The following is a 15,565-nucleotide window of genomic DNA, read 5'->3' as shown; positions in this document are numbered from 1 at the left end:
AGTAAAGGACATTTCACAGATGCCTGGCCTGGGATTCGATTGTTTTCATTTAGCAGCTTAATTCGATCTGTTATGTTTCGTGTTCTTTCTGTCAATTGTCATACAATGTATGTGTGTTACAATGTATCTCTCTCTCTTGATGGTGATAGGTTCAAGCTAAATGAAAAGTCAATAATAACATTTGACGAGCTCTACTCAGTCATACGCGATCCCATACCTTCAGGGCGTCCTACCTGGCTGGACCCCATTAACAGGAGATCAGAGAATAAAGCCCAGATGACTGCATCACAGGTTCATGCGCAGCTTAAGACAAAACAAAGGTAACAGCTACCTATATTCTTAATATGCTCTCTCTGTCCACACATTTCAGTGATGAGGGGACTAATCTGCCCTCTGCTGGTAGTGAATGCATACAAATACAACTTAGTTCTCAAACTTACTGCAAATCAGGAATAATGATGTTATCTGAATGGGAACAGTTAACATAGTGGATTAGATTAGTAATGGATGTAATGTATACGCGCACACATTTTTCCACTTTTATTGGAAAAAATTACAGTTAAGGAGCCTAGGGCTGGATCCCGAGAGCCGTTGTGTGAATAAATGATCCATTATAGCACACACAACCAAAAAGTATAAAACACATAGTTTATGTGCAAATGAAGCATATTACAATATTCTGAAGAACTGTAGCTACACATCAATCAGACTTCTACAATGCCTATGTTTCCATAAACACTCCTGAATCAAAGATACATCCATCTATAGGTTTTTGGATTTTGCGGACGTGGTTTCACAGAAGAAGCCAGATGGGGCAGCAGGGATTTTACCACCTGAACTGAGAAACATATTGGAGCAAATTGGTTTTCATATGGAGGACACAGAGTTTGATAAGCTCTGGAACAGGTAGATTTCACATCCAGAAATATGCATTATATTCACATGCCTCTCGAGTAAGACACGAATTAAAGACTCTATTGTCACATGGGTTCTTCTGCTGGCCTGTCAAAGTATCTTATTTATTAACCCTGTGAACCTCCAACTTTTCCCAAACTGCAATTTAGTCTTTAGTCTTTCTCGCCAACACATTTTTCAGAAGCCAACGAGTTGCAATGAACTTCCCCAGATAAATAGTAGGTTGAATATCACAATGTTAAAAAAATATTCTTGACAATCAGATTTTCCTTTGGCATATTTTTAGCTTTGTATATTTGGCTAAAATAGCAGACAGTCCTTTTTTAAGTAATCCATTATATTTGAGGGTCCCACCTCTATTACATATTATTCTCTGGACCCTCCTGTTGATGAACAGGTCCCCAGAGTGCTATCACTACTGGCTTTCAATATATTTGTATAAGGAAGCCATATTCCCCCTTATCTGTCTCTTTTCATCTTGTAAATAAACCCCATTTGTCCACAAATTTATTGTCAAAAGTGATTTCATTTTACAGCGCTGTGGAATATGATGGTGCTAGATAAAACAATAAAATAATATTAATAATAATAATGTCATCACTGGAAAGATATCTTTAATACATCTGTTTTTTATTCTGATATAGGTATGATGTGGATGGAACAAGAGCAATCAAGGCACAAACCCTTCTAAAAAAGCTAGGAAAAGAAATTCAGAACCATTCTTCAGACAATGTTGGCAAAAAGGGTAATGTTGAAAGGATTGTTGTTTTTTTAATGTTACCATATGAAACATTTTAAAATGTTGTTAACATTCACCATAATTTACAGCTTGAAACCTAGGTAATAAAAAAGAATCCTTGACATGTGAAAGAAGGATATTAAGTAATGATTAACATCAGCCCTGCTTGCCCATGCCTAAAGTTAGCCCTGCTTCTCTATACTAGATTCACAATAATGTGAAATGTCTCATGAAAGTGAGAGCTCTTTCCCATTATTTTGTTAGTCTGTTGTCACTCATGTATACATAAAGGATGCTGCCCTAAGTCTGACCCAAGGCAGCACCTTTAGCGGCTCTCCTGGTTTGGGCCTACTTAGCCAAAGGGCTTCCTCCTTCTTATGCTGCACGTCCCTTAGTGTCAGGACATGATGTCATATGTCTTCTTTCTTATGCTGCACATCCCTTAGTGTCAGGACATGATGTCATATGTCTTCTTTCTTATGCTGCACATCCCTTAGTGTCAGGACATGATGCCATATGTCTTCTTTCTTATGCAGCACATCACTTAGTCCATTGTCAGGACATGATGTCATATACCGAATCATCCTTCTGTGGTGCTCAATTAATTAGCAGAGAAAGGAGGCATACTACAGGGGTCTGTGCTGCTTCACATACAGACCTCCACAGTGTAAATAGGCTAGTCAGGGCTCTCCAACCAGCCCCTAGGGAGCCTGATCACCATACCTAAACATACCCTGGTAAAAAGGGATAGGGGTGTCCACTCCTGCTACATGCTACCCTAGGCCTTGCCAACATACCACATCTATCAGGCATTCAAGAGTGATGTAAGTCCATATGGATCATACCATACACAGGAAATAATTTTCACACTGGAAACTACTAGATATAGAAAAGGCAAGGACGTGTCTTAATCCATTTCCTTACACAGGTGAATCCAGACAAATGTCAAAAGCAGAACTGGAAAGGAAAGTCTCCCTTAGCATTGAAAAATGGTTGAAAGATAAATTCAGAGAGGGATTCCGGAACATGAAAGAAGAATTTGAAAAACGCGACCCACAAAGAATTGTCAAGGTGTGCAAAACCGCTTTTTTATGAACATTTAACTAGGGGTACTTTGTTTTGAATGATGTGTGTATAATATAAATATCTCTGTGTAGCTTTTGCTTAAGCTGAGAAGGAGGTGGTCATTTAGCATTCAGAAAAAAGGCATACAATTACTGATAGCAAATATATATTTAGGACAGAAACGATGTTTCGTTAAAAAAGATTATGGAGATGCAAAGAAGGTGGAAGGAACAGATCAGTGGATGGAATCCTCTGGTTTGAGATTAAACATGTAGAGACTATAAGAGAGGAAGGAATCCTCTCAATCAGATGAATGACCGATAAGCATTGTCTGAAAATAACATTTTTGACCCCCATCTATGTGCAGGAATAGGTGTATGGATCCATGTTGTTGTTGCTGATGTTTTACCAGATAAGCTTGCCAGCATTTATAAACAATTCTCTAGTCGCTGCTAACATGCAATCTCTCAAAGCCCTCCTTCCCACATTAATAAAAAAAACACAAACACGTAATAAATATTCTATATTCTATTTTTTAATTTAAGAAATGGGCAGATGAACCTTTGTAGACCAGATACTTCAACATCTTATATAATTGTAGATCTGAAATAATGTACTGTTGCCCAAAGCCTCTGTGCCTGTGCTATAAGAAGCAGGGTAGGTATTAATAGTACATGATTCTTTGGGCACCAGGCATTTAAAATATTGAAATATTTTGTGTGTTTTTTAGGTTGAAAAGGGAGATTTTATTGAAGTATTGGGGAAATTTGGACTTAACCTCAAAGACGAGCATTTTAACCTCTTTCTGGCACGGTGTGGTCTAGGGGATAGTTTATCAGGCATCAGCTACATTGACCTGCTAAGAAACTTTCAAGATCGCAGTGATAAAGGGATCACACATAAGATACTCTCCAACCCAAAACACAGGTAAGAGTGAAATATGTCGACCAGATTGAGGGTAATTATTACCAGTAATATGCATTTTGTAAAGGTATAGCTTCTTGCCCACATCTCAGTGCACATCTTCATGGCGATGTGGATGCAGCAATGGAGCTGTGGGCTGCAACAACACAGACCTCCATACATTTTAAAGCTCCTTGGGTCAGGAGAGATCAGAAATTTGCAATTGGTCCCCGGTGCCTGCAAAAGTGGGCCAGTCTTGACTAGTAAGCCAAGTATGCAGAACAGTCAGAAACTTAAGACACTTGGGAGGTGTCTGCCTCTTAGGCTCAGGCATGAGACCATCAGAGAGGCCTTCACTATAGAAATACCAGTTATCATCATATAGCGATATTTAGTGTTTCTTCTCCTGTTATGTAAAAAAGGCCTTTAATCGTAAAGTGAGCACAACATGATTTGAAACAACATTATTACAGCAACCTCAATGTTCTTGAAAGTGCCAGATGATTATACCCTGGGTATTGAATTGGACCGACCGATGCTATACTGCTGGCTGCTTCCAGTTCTTTAATCTCATGTCTTGTGCATGCTAAAATGTTTCTTAAAGTCTTTATTGTTGGTTTTTCTTAGTTGAATTGAATTCCTTTTCTTATTTTGAAATATCATCTGTGAGTAATGACATATTCATGTATACAATTTTAATCAGCTGAAGGTAAGTCCATGATTATCCACTAGGTGGCACTAAAGACTACAACATTAAATGCCCATTTGTAGAACGTAACTGTTAAGAATTGTGACCTCTTTTGTTATTTTTATTATTATTATTATTAATATTTATTGTTTTATATAGCCCAATCTTTCAGGAAAAAAGCTAAATAAAACAGCATCCTGTTCTTTTTAGTTGATAAACATCAACTAAACATAAGTCATGAACTTTTTCCAATCCTTACCCAGGAATATTTTGGTTTTCAGTAGGGGTAGCACTGCCTTATAAACAAATATAGCAGTTGATTAGGGCCCCCATTGGTATAAGGGGGTCCTCAGAGTGTGTGGGGTAAGGCACAGATTCTCCTTAAATATATATAACTACAATGTATCATGATCATTAACAAACTTGTGTTTCTTTGCTCATGTATAATTATTCATAATCATTCATCAGTTGTACTTACGATGGCCACCCCCTTCATGGGCTTAAGGTCCCTGAAAATCTAGAGCCACCTATGGTTGTGAAGATTAATAAATAATGAGAAAAATCTTTAATTTAGAAGGCTATATTATAAAACTCTGGTGTGAAGGATTTTTAGATCTCTCTCCATTAAAAGTAAAAGCACTGAAATATATGGTTGTTTTATTGACTGCAGCATGTGAAGAGCCGTTTAACTACTCTGTAGAATAATTCAATGGTCTTTGCATTAAGTATACAACATCAGTCGACTGTAAATGAATCATAAATGAATCAGACTGGTAGCACAGTCTTTGCTTGTGTAACTTTGTTCTCTTATTACCCCTGAGAGCAGTTATAACCTGACCTCCTAACTTCCCCCGTGGGGCTTGGGGTTCCTTGTGTATTGAAAGATGCTATCTAATACCGTGTGTGCAGAGGAACATCTGGTCCCCAGTGTGCTTTGTTTGCATGAGGACCTCGACTCATGTAAATTAAACTGAACATTTATTAGGACTGATTGTAGAGAGCCCAGCCTAAACAAGACTCAACACCCGAATCCTCCGGGTTATGGGAGCAGGGTCTTCATACACCCCACTCCTCACACATTTCCACCTATAAATAGGGGTGATTCCCGCAATGCTGGTTTGCCCATTGATGGCGATGGGAACGCACCTAACATCAGGCCACTGAAGTCAGCGGGCAGTCCTGGCCGCGTCCCGCAAAGGTTGCCTCCGGGTAGCTGGAGACCAATAGTTCCCTGCTATGCATATTACCTGTACTCATGGTGAAAAACAAAAGCTCACACACTGAGGGGGGGGGGGGGCTGACACAAAATGTTATTATAATTCCTGGTTCTTAATTAAAGCATTAACACACATGTCTATGTTTAAGTAAAAAAAAAAGTGACAGTAGTGAATAAAATGCAATGCCAATGTCTTACCGTTGCTACTTTGATGGCCTTGAGAACTGCGTCTCAAAGTTTGTCAGAGCTCCATAGCTTTCATCAGCAGCTAATATTTATGTAACTCGTCTAATATTCTGTCTATACTGTGACATAACTACAGGCGTAATACCATATAACATATCCACGTCTGCAGATTTCACCGGGAAGGTGCGATCAGCCCCTCGTCTACACTCACAGCGGTGGAAGCCAAACTGACAAACCTCTTCCAGGCAGATTTCTTGGCATTGCTGGCAACATTCGAGTATGTATTTATTCATATTACCGTATTTGCTCGATTATAAGACAGGTTTTTTTTTAGAAAAAATCATCTAAAAAAACAACCTCATCCTATAATCAAGGTAATTTTTTATTCAGCCCTTAGATCTGCTGCACTGCCGAATAGCCGATTAAGATTAGGGACTAGTCACTCACTCACCCTCACTCACATTCTTATTTATGCACACTCTCGCACACTCCCATTCACTCTCTCACGCTCTCTCTCAATGTCTCACTACCTCCCTAATCCCCAATGGCCATTGTGGCCTTCTCCCTGTGGCCTTGTGAGTATTGAGGCCACAATGGCCCCTTTTCTGATGATTGGAGCCTTCTAGCCTCTTTCCATGGATGGGGGCCCATTGGAAGCATGGGCCCAGGCAGTGGGAAGAGCATGAGGTGGGACAGGTAGGTTTGTAGTAGACCCCAAGATTTCTGATGCCATTAGTGTCATTAGCAAGGGAGATGTATATGTGTTCTATGTGAGATTTTACTGTATGTTTTATATTGTGTTTTTATGCTTGTACACTTTTTTATTTTTGCTTTCTTTCATTTAGAAAAATAGATAAATTCAACAGAAATGTCATAAGCCAGCAGGAATTCCGAGCCGCTATAGAAAGCAGGTACACCTTTTTGCGTACTATAAGTTTATATGCGGGTTTAATATAGAACTCGCCCTGACATTTTGCATTCTGAAGGTTTTATATGTCTTTACCTGGGTGCTTTTTACATCAATTAAACAAATATATTAAGTTTCATGCGTTGACTCAGTGTGAAGAAAAAAATAAAACTAAATAACCTCTGCCACTGTATCAAGAAACCACGCTCCTTCACATTAGGCATTTTATATTGGTGCACAAGTCACTCAAATGAAAACTATGATTGATTCATGCAAATGACTTTAGAAACACATTCTTTATACAAAATAATGAGATAACAAAGTAAAGCCAACGCTGAAAGTAATCCATAATAAAACAGTGTTTACTCCACATAATCTAAAATTAGAGATCAGGGTCTAAAATCAGAGGGTCAGAGGCTTAGCGGTAATGTAAGGAAGTTTTACTTTACTGGTAAAAGGTAGTGTGGTGGATGAGTGGAACAGCCTTCCATCAGAAGTGGTAAAAGCTGAACTAGTGAGTAACTCATGAGATCTGGGCTCCTTCTACTTTCTGCCTCTGTTGGTCTAAATGTCATCGTGTACATAAAACTCCAAACATGTTGGCGTATCTCTCAGTCCTATATAAATGAAAGCTAATAAACAAGAGCGTATTGCGCAGTGGATACGAGACAATGCCACAAAATGACTTGTAAGCGGCTCCCAAGCGGCTGTTTGCGTTTCAGACGATGCCATACGTCTTTACTCTGCTCATTAAGTCAATACCAGATTTTGGTGAGAATTTATTAGCCTCTGGGGACATGGAATAGGAATGAGCTGAAGTCCCCAGACCAAACAGTACTGGTGGTCTTATTGTCTCGAGAACAAACCGATGACTCCTCTTTGTGATCTGTTTTTTTTTTTGTTTGTTATTAATCCTTATATTTTTTTCACTAATCTATTGTCTGGGTGTTTACGCAGTCCGCCGGGAGAATGCCGAGGGCATGCCATGCTAAACAGAAAGCGTTAGTTTAAGGACGTGTACCAGTCAGCGTGTGTTTAACATTGTGACGTTGTTACCCCTTACTCCCGTATTCATCTTAATTCCAAACCTCACAGCAAGGACTTATTCCCCAGTTTTGTGTACATACACATGGAAATTGTGTTGATTTAGAATAGTGAAGGTTGTTGTAACTAAATGTTTACATTGTGTTGTGTAAACATATTATTTACATGTCACCACATCTTCGTTCATACACTTCAGTGGGAAAGCCATGTCGTTTTTTTTTGAGTGACCTGCGCAGCTTTCTGCATTATTACTTACACTCATCTTCACTTTGTATAGAATTCTATATAATATTAGTGTATTGCGTAATGTAAGGGAACATGCTATATAACGCCAGCAGATTTGCTGGATACATTAGGAGGTACAGCGACAGTGGCTTCAGGGGAGGAAAACCAGTAGCATGGAAGTGAAAAGGTAGGCAAGATTTGGGGATGGAAATGAGCCAGGCAGCAGCGTTGCTGAAATGTAATTATATTAGATGGTGTTATGTCCCCATTTATAGACAACAACAAAACAAGGCTACAGTCTGTACCGTGCCGTAACGCACTGGATGCCTAATGAAGCTTGTGGAAAGCTATAATGGACATGTCAGCCTAATCAGGGACCAATAGCAATCATATTAACTGCCACAGCTATGTATTATTATCATTATTAACCTTTATTTGTTAAGCAGTAGCATATTCCACAGCACTGTGCAATTCTTACATGGGGTGGTTAACAGGTACCGCAAACCAAGTACAGATACGACACGGGCTGAGGTCCCTGCTCGTGAGCTTCTAATCGAGACTTAAGGCTTATGATGACCTTTATGAGCTCATGAGCTTACATTCTAAAAGGAGTAGTACGCACACCACAAGACCACCCCGCCTTTTGAGTGGACGTGAACATAACCTGTACTGTGCAGAACGGGTACCATATACCGTGAAGGAGTACCATATTCTGTAAAAAAAAATCCTAATAGCAATTTGACTAGAGAGAACAGTTTGAAGATGCTTTTAAACAATTTTGGAGTAATATATGGGGATTTTCACTGCAAAATGAACAATGTCCTTAATACCTAGGAGTTATTATTATCTCTAGTAAGTCCTTTGATCTGATACATACATTTTTTACAGAAGCAATTGCTGCTGATCCAGATACACAAGTCCAAGCGTACTCCCTTGTAAACAATGTACTGTTCTTTTCAAACATTAAAATGCTCTTGGAACCTAAATAATAATAAAAAAATATATATTTTTATTGACAGTCTGCAGTTTTATGTTCTTATGTATATAACTAATAATCTATATCATACAATACAGGCTAGAGGGCACAACTATGATAAGGGTTAAATACTAAGAACCCAGAATGTGTAAAGTATACAGTATATGTTTGGAACAAAAATCACGCTTTTAGACAAATCCTGAAAGAAAACACTGTATGTCAATCATGTATTTACTAATTTAAATATTTCTGATTTAAATATAGGAGCCATCTGGCATAACAGCCTCCTCATCTATATGTGTGTGCATATATATATCTCTCTCTATATATATCTATATATATATCTATATCTGTCTGTCTATATATATATATATTCTACCCCCCCTTCTGATCCCTGCCTGCATCTCAGAACCAAGGGCACTTTGATTCCCACTATTGTTGCTTAATCCTGCCATTGTCTCAATGCTCCATCACTGTCTCCCATTCAGATCTCATCCTTAACACCCATTGTTAAAGTATGAAGGACTGACAGAAAAATGAAAGTTTTTTTCTTCTGGGGGTGTCTTGGTCATTCAAATTAGCTATTTTTTTTTTTATGGACAAGAAAAAAGTCTGCCACAAATTCTAATTTGGATGCACCAGCCAAGACATAGAGACACCTTTGCCATGTCTAGAACATAAAGAGCAGTATCTTTCAGCTGTGTAACAATGGTGGACTTTACACGTTTTATGGCCGCTAAAATAGTTTCCTTTTATATGGGTGGCCGAGCTGATATCTCCTAACATAACTAACATGCGCTGCCAACAAAGCTTTCACTCTTTAATTGAGTTTACCACTAATTCTTACTACCTTATTTTCTGGCTGAGGGTAGTGGGAGTATGTGTTTAAAAACCGAAGACCCCTGGTAGTCCAGTTGTGAAGTATGGAGATATGTTCAGTGAGAATAGGTGTTTAGGAAATATTTACTAAAGATTTTGCAATGAACTTAGAATCGGTGGAGTAGCCTTTTTATGTATTAGCTGTCAGACACCCATGCAATTCACTGATACCTATGGAGCTCATTCCGGTACTCTCGTAGAATAAAGTATGTATTTTCTAACATGCTAGAGTCATGTATGTTAAACAATATAATTGTGGATTGCTAGGGGTCAGTGCATGTATGTATATATATATATATATATATATATATACATATGTACCTTTCCACACGCCAGTCTTCATCAAGAGGTATCTTTAACGTCAGGCAGGTGATGTTATCATACAGATCATTATTAGAACCAGGTGGCTGCCACCAAGTATAAGAAAATCTTTCTCATAACCGGTCAAAGGGTTAATACTTGAAGAGGCTTTGGGTCAGCTCATATATAAAGTTCCTATGTAGGTTCACAGCTTTTAAAATCTATATGTTTAGTTACACTTACCGGTATTACGGTATTCAAACCTCTTATTAAACTGTTCCAGACAATAGCCACCTTCCGCCATGTGATGACATTCTGCACACCGGAATTGCTGGACTAATTATGGCGTGTATAACCTTTAACCCTTTAAGTTGTAGACATGGAGTGATTGACAACACCCCATGTGGCACTAAAACTGTTGTATAGGTTACCATACCCGAATTCACTCTTTTTGCATATTTTATTCTGCATTTCTAAGGACAATATAGGAATGAGACATCCCTTTTATATGATAATGAGCATACATAGCGTAATATATACTTTTTTTGGAAACGGCCAACAATTTTTTGTGATGAGAATGACATTTAACGTCTGAAGAGATGAAAAGGCCTCTTTTTCTATAAATCCACAACGTCTTTTTTATTTACATAAATCTGTCAAAGTGATGAAGAGTTTACAGAAACAGCTGAATGGTTTTTTTATGGAATTATATTCTTTAGTGTTGGCACAAGAATAAAATCCACTGCAATTCCCATTCCTTTTTTTTTTTTTACAACCTTCTTCTCCAAATATCAGCTGTTCATTATCAGATTCTCAAGATAATGAATGAATGCCTTGTTCATCTTTATATCTTAAGTCGTTGTGATTTATGCTGGTGTTTTAAGGATTATGCCTAAATTGTGCTGGAGGGATAGAAGCACAACAGATACTGGCAAAAGGTCCGCATGCAAAATTCCTATTTAAAGCTTTATGAAATGCTTATCCAAAGATCAGATTCACTTTTTTAATTTTATGAAAAGCCATTTTTTTGGTAAATTGCCTTTCATGCTGAACAATATGGTTGAAAAGGCTTTTGAAGCACTAGCTTGTTTAAGTAATAGCAGTGTTTTAGTCTAATGAATAAGGTTTCATGGAGGACAATCCGACATGGGCTTTCGATGCCCGTATTCCAACTTCTGGCCGAGTCCTCTGCAAACTTTGTAGCCTACGAATTCTTTCACTGAAAAACCTGATTAACCTCTGATATTCACAAGGGTGCTCATGTTTGCGAGGGGTGAGGCAGTGACAAAGAGTTAATGGCAGCCATATGCTTGGGCTATTGTGGGCGATGGGGACCCAAACGAACTCCTTGAATGACTGCAGCTAACTTGTGTTTCAGGTTTGGCGTGGAGATTACTGATGAAGACTTTGAGCAGCTACTTGACAGAATCCCCCTTGATGAAGATGGAAATGTCCAATATCCCCATTTCATGGCCATGTTTGATTCTCGGTAATTGATGTCAACTTCGTGTCTATCTTTGGTGCAAATTCTGCCATTCTATGAATTCCTGCTATACATTTCAGTAAATGTATCTTCCTTAAAGCTAATGGTAAATGCTGAATGTTTATGTCATCATAGCAGATAACTTTGAAGGAGAAATGTTTGTTTATTTATTATAGAACTGTTGTTACCATGTTGTATATTGTATGTATATACAATTTTATTTAACCATAGAAAGGTAAGTTACATCAGAACATTGTTAGACACATCTTTTTTTACCTTTAGATGTTATGCCCCAATTCCTCAATAGGGGGACAAAGAAATACAGACATCATAGTGGAGAAAAGCACACACAATATATATATATATATATATATATATATATATATATATATATATATATAAAAAAAATAATATATATATATAAAAGCCAAGTGGCCCCTGCAACACACCCAATAACTAACATGCATTGGCTCACATATTTACACACACACACACACTTACACACACTCTCTATCATACACAAATTGACAATATCATGCACTCTAACATGCTAACACACATACATCCTTAGCTCCCTTATCCTCTCACTATTTTAGTGACACCAAAGGTTCTCAATGGTAAGGTATGGAATTAATATCAGTATACAAAGTCCAGTATTGTTTGTATACATTGTATGATGATACACGAACCCATACCAAACAATATATAATATTCTAATGTATGCATAGTTTATTCAAAAAAACTCTTCATGCATTGTTTTAACTCCTAAGTTCCCCAAATCACAAGCTTTTGGCATTTGGTACATTTATCGTGTGTGCCAGTGCATTCCATTTATTCTTGTGCGTGCTGATCATATTTGCCACTACTTTGTGATAGCCCAGTTCTTACTCTGTTTGAAAAATTACATTAGCTTATAAAAACTATACATAAAAGATGGCATAGTAAATATTTACAAAAATGCCCATGCTTACTTACACTGTGTAATTTTTCTCAACTATCTGATTTAAAACAATTACTTTTATTTTTATCATATAAGATCACTAAGCAGCCACGTAACCCTCCTCCAAATGAATAGGGATGGCGTGCTCAGAATGTTTATCACTATATGATATATTATTTCATATACAAGCAAATAGTATATATCTATCTATCTATCTATCTATCTATCTATCTATCGATCCATCTATCGATCTATATCTATCTATCGATCTATATCTATCTATCGATCTATATCTATCTATCTATATCTATCTATCTATCGATCTATATATCTATCTATCTATATCTATCTATCTGTCTGTCTGTCTGTCTATCTATATGATCCAGGCCAGTTTCTTCACATATACAAACTCCTTTATACTTAATACAATGATTAATCTTTTTACATGAGCTGAATCAAAATATTGACACAAGTTCCTGCTGACCTATAGAGACCAATGCTTGCAGCGTTCCTCTCAGCTGATTACCAAATAATAATCTTTACAGTAAACACGCTCATATTCCACTGTATCTGGAAAATGTCATTTTCTGCCAGATCCCTTAATTGTGAATTTCGAATCATCTGCAAGTCAAATCAACTGGCACATTGTCCTACAATGCAATTAAAACATCTTCCTCCAGACCTACAGAAGTAACCTTTGTGTGGTCTTGCATGAATCCTTCGTCGTCAGGGATGTGATTTTTTTTTAAATGGGAAAACATGTGTGTGGGAACTTGCAAACAAATCCAGACTTGGTCCATTCTATACAGAGAGGAGGAAGGTGACGTTATAGATACTGCTAAAAGTTAGCCCTACCAAAGCTTTGAGTAAACAATAGGAACACTGTTGTTTGTGGGGTGCATCCACGACTTAGATATTCTTCCCATGTCAGTATAATCACTACTGGGAGGTAGCTAGATGAAGGATTACCATATCATTAATAGTATCCATGACTTTTGTTCAAAGGCTACTTGTGTAATGTTGCGTTGTGGATGAAGCTCTCTAATCCTCTGAGCTGCAGCTGTAGAGAGGGTTCTTCCTTAGAGCTCCACACATTGACTTTCCCTGTCCCTTTGGATCAGTTCTAAAAAACAGACAGAAACAACGGTCAGCTGAAAGACAGAAAAAGAAACATCCATTCTACATTTCCACATTCATCCCCCAGCTTCAATCCCTGCCAATGTCTTCCATTCTTCTCCTTTCTAATAACCAGATCACCACTCGGATGGTGGCCAGATTACGCGAGAGAACAATGCCATTTTAAATGTAAAAGTTTGCATCGCATTATTTTTTTTTTACCTTGCATAAGAAGAAAAACCCAATAATCCCAACATGTCTGCCCATTGCCAAGCTTTGAAAATGGTCTCCCATAAGATACATTGTCAAAAGCAATATACATGTCTGCCATCTCCTTTTGCTAATAGGGGGAAGCTCAAATTCTCTCTTTTCACTTGGGTTTTTCCTCTATATCTTACTGAGCATGTCACGGGTCCTACCTAAAGTGATAAAGTCATTGCCAACTGGATTGGATTTTCAGTTTAGACAAAGGGGTTTTACCTATAAAAAAGAAAATATTGATGGTTTTTAAAGCTATTTTACTGATCTATTGTACAGTGCTGTGAAAATGATTTCCCCCTTTCCAATATCTTCTCTTTTTGCTTTTTTGTCACACTTAAATGTTTCAGATCATCAAACTCAATTTAACATTAGACAAAGATGGTCAGAGTAAACGCAAAAAATAGCTGTCAAATGATGAGTTCATGTATAAAAGGGAAAAGCTATCCAACCCGACCTAGCTCTATGTGAAAAACAGTTGCAAAATCAACCAATTAACCAAATGTGATTGATTATTGGGTTCAAGTAAATAGAACCTGTCATTCACATAAAGTGGGCTAAAAGGTCTCAAAAAGCAGCACATGATGCCACGATCTAGAGAAATTCAAGAACAAATGAGAAACAAAGTAACTGACCTCTATTGGTCTGGAAAAGGTTACAAAGGGCTCTGGGACTCCAGCAAACCATGGTGAGAGCCATCATCTGCAAATGGAGAAAACTTGGATCAGTGATAAACCTACCAAAATTTGAGTGCATTGATGACTTATCCACAAGGTCACAAAAGAACCAGACTAACATGTAAAGAGCTGCAGGCCTCACTTGCCTCTGATGTCAGTGTTCATAATAATAAGAAAGACTGTGCAAAAATGGCATCCATAGGAGAGTTGCAAGGTGAAAACCACTGCTGACCAAAAAGATCTCAAAGGCTCAGCTCACATTTTCCAAAATACATCTCGATGACCCTCAAGACGTTTGGAATAATTATTTGTGGACTGATGAGTCAAAAGTAAATTTTCGGAAGACCTTAGGACGTTACATCTGGCTTAAAGCTAACACAGCACTCCACATCATACCAACAGTGAAACGTGGTGGTAGTGTGATGGTCTGGGCTGCCTTCCTACTTCAGGACCTGGGAGATTTGCCAAAAGTGATGGAACTATAAATTCTTCTCTTTACCAGAAAATAGTAAATGTGAGACTGTCCGGCGATCAGTTGGGGACCAAAAGCTCCAGCGCAGTTGGCTAATGCAGGAGGACAATGATCTGAAGCACACAAGCAAGTCCACCTCTGAAAGGCTCAAAACAACAAAGTTAAGGTTTGGAGTGGCCGAGTTAATGTCTTAACATGAGTCTGATTGAGATGCTGTGGCATGACCTTAAAAGTGCAGCTCATGCTCGAAAACCCTCCAATGTTAAAACTATTTTGCCAAGAAAAGTGGCCAAAATTCCTGCACATTGATGTAAAAGGCTCATTCCCAGTTACTTATCTCAAACTTTTGATTGCAGTTGTTTCCACCAAGGGTGACACAAGCAGTTACTGGAATTAATTGGGTGATATAGGTTCTGATAAACTCTTTACCTTCAATAAATGAAACAATAATTCCAAAACGGGATATGTCGTGTTTACTCACATTGTTTTATCTGATATTAAAAATAGTTAGGTGATCTGAAACAGTTAAATGTGACAAATAAACAAAAACAAAAGAAATCGGAAACGGGGCAAATA

At 37.9% G+C, this 15,565-nt stretch overlaps 1 protein-coding gene across 1 annotated transcript in view; it reads left to right on the top strand.

The window, feature by feature from the left end:
* Positions 1 to 15,565, top strand: part of LOC149285570 (EF-hand calcium-binding domain-containing protein 6-like) — a 33,370-nt gene that overhangs the window by 7,909 nt on the left and 9,896 nt on the right. The window contains exons 4-10 of the mRNA XM_089495173.1: positions 769 to 906; positions 1,560 to 1,660; positions 2,583 to 2,725; positions 3,450 to 3,646; positions 5,882 to 5,989; positions 6,558 to 6,623; positions 11,422 to 11,532. Coding sequence (XP_089351299.1) covers positions 769 to 906; positions 1,560 to 1,660; positions 2,583 to 2,725; positions 3,450 to 3,646; positions 5,882 to 5,989; positions 6,558 to 6,623; positions 11,422 to 11,532 — 864 coding nt within the window. The remainder of the gene's footprint in view (positions 1 to 768; positions 907 to 1,559; positions 1,661 to 2,582; positions 2,726 to 3,449; positions 3,647 to 5,881; positions 5,990 to 6,557; positions 6,624 to 11,421; positions 11,533 to 15,565) is intronic.

This window comes from Sceloporus occidentalis, unplaced genomic scaffold (genome assembly GCF_023333645.1).
Source record: "Sceloporus occidentalis isolate IW3139 unplaced genomic scaffold, rSceOcc1.0.p SCAF_77, whole genome shotgun sequence".
In the NCBI taxonomy this organism is placed as follows: Eukaryota; Metazoa; Chordata; class Lepidosauria; order Squamata; family Phrynosomatidae; genus Sceloporus; species Sceloporus occidentalis.
The sequence above is the reverse complement of the archived record's forward strand: the minus strand, read 5'-3'. Positions and strand labels throughout refer to the sequence as shown.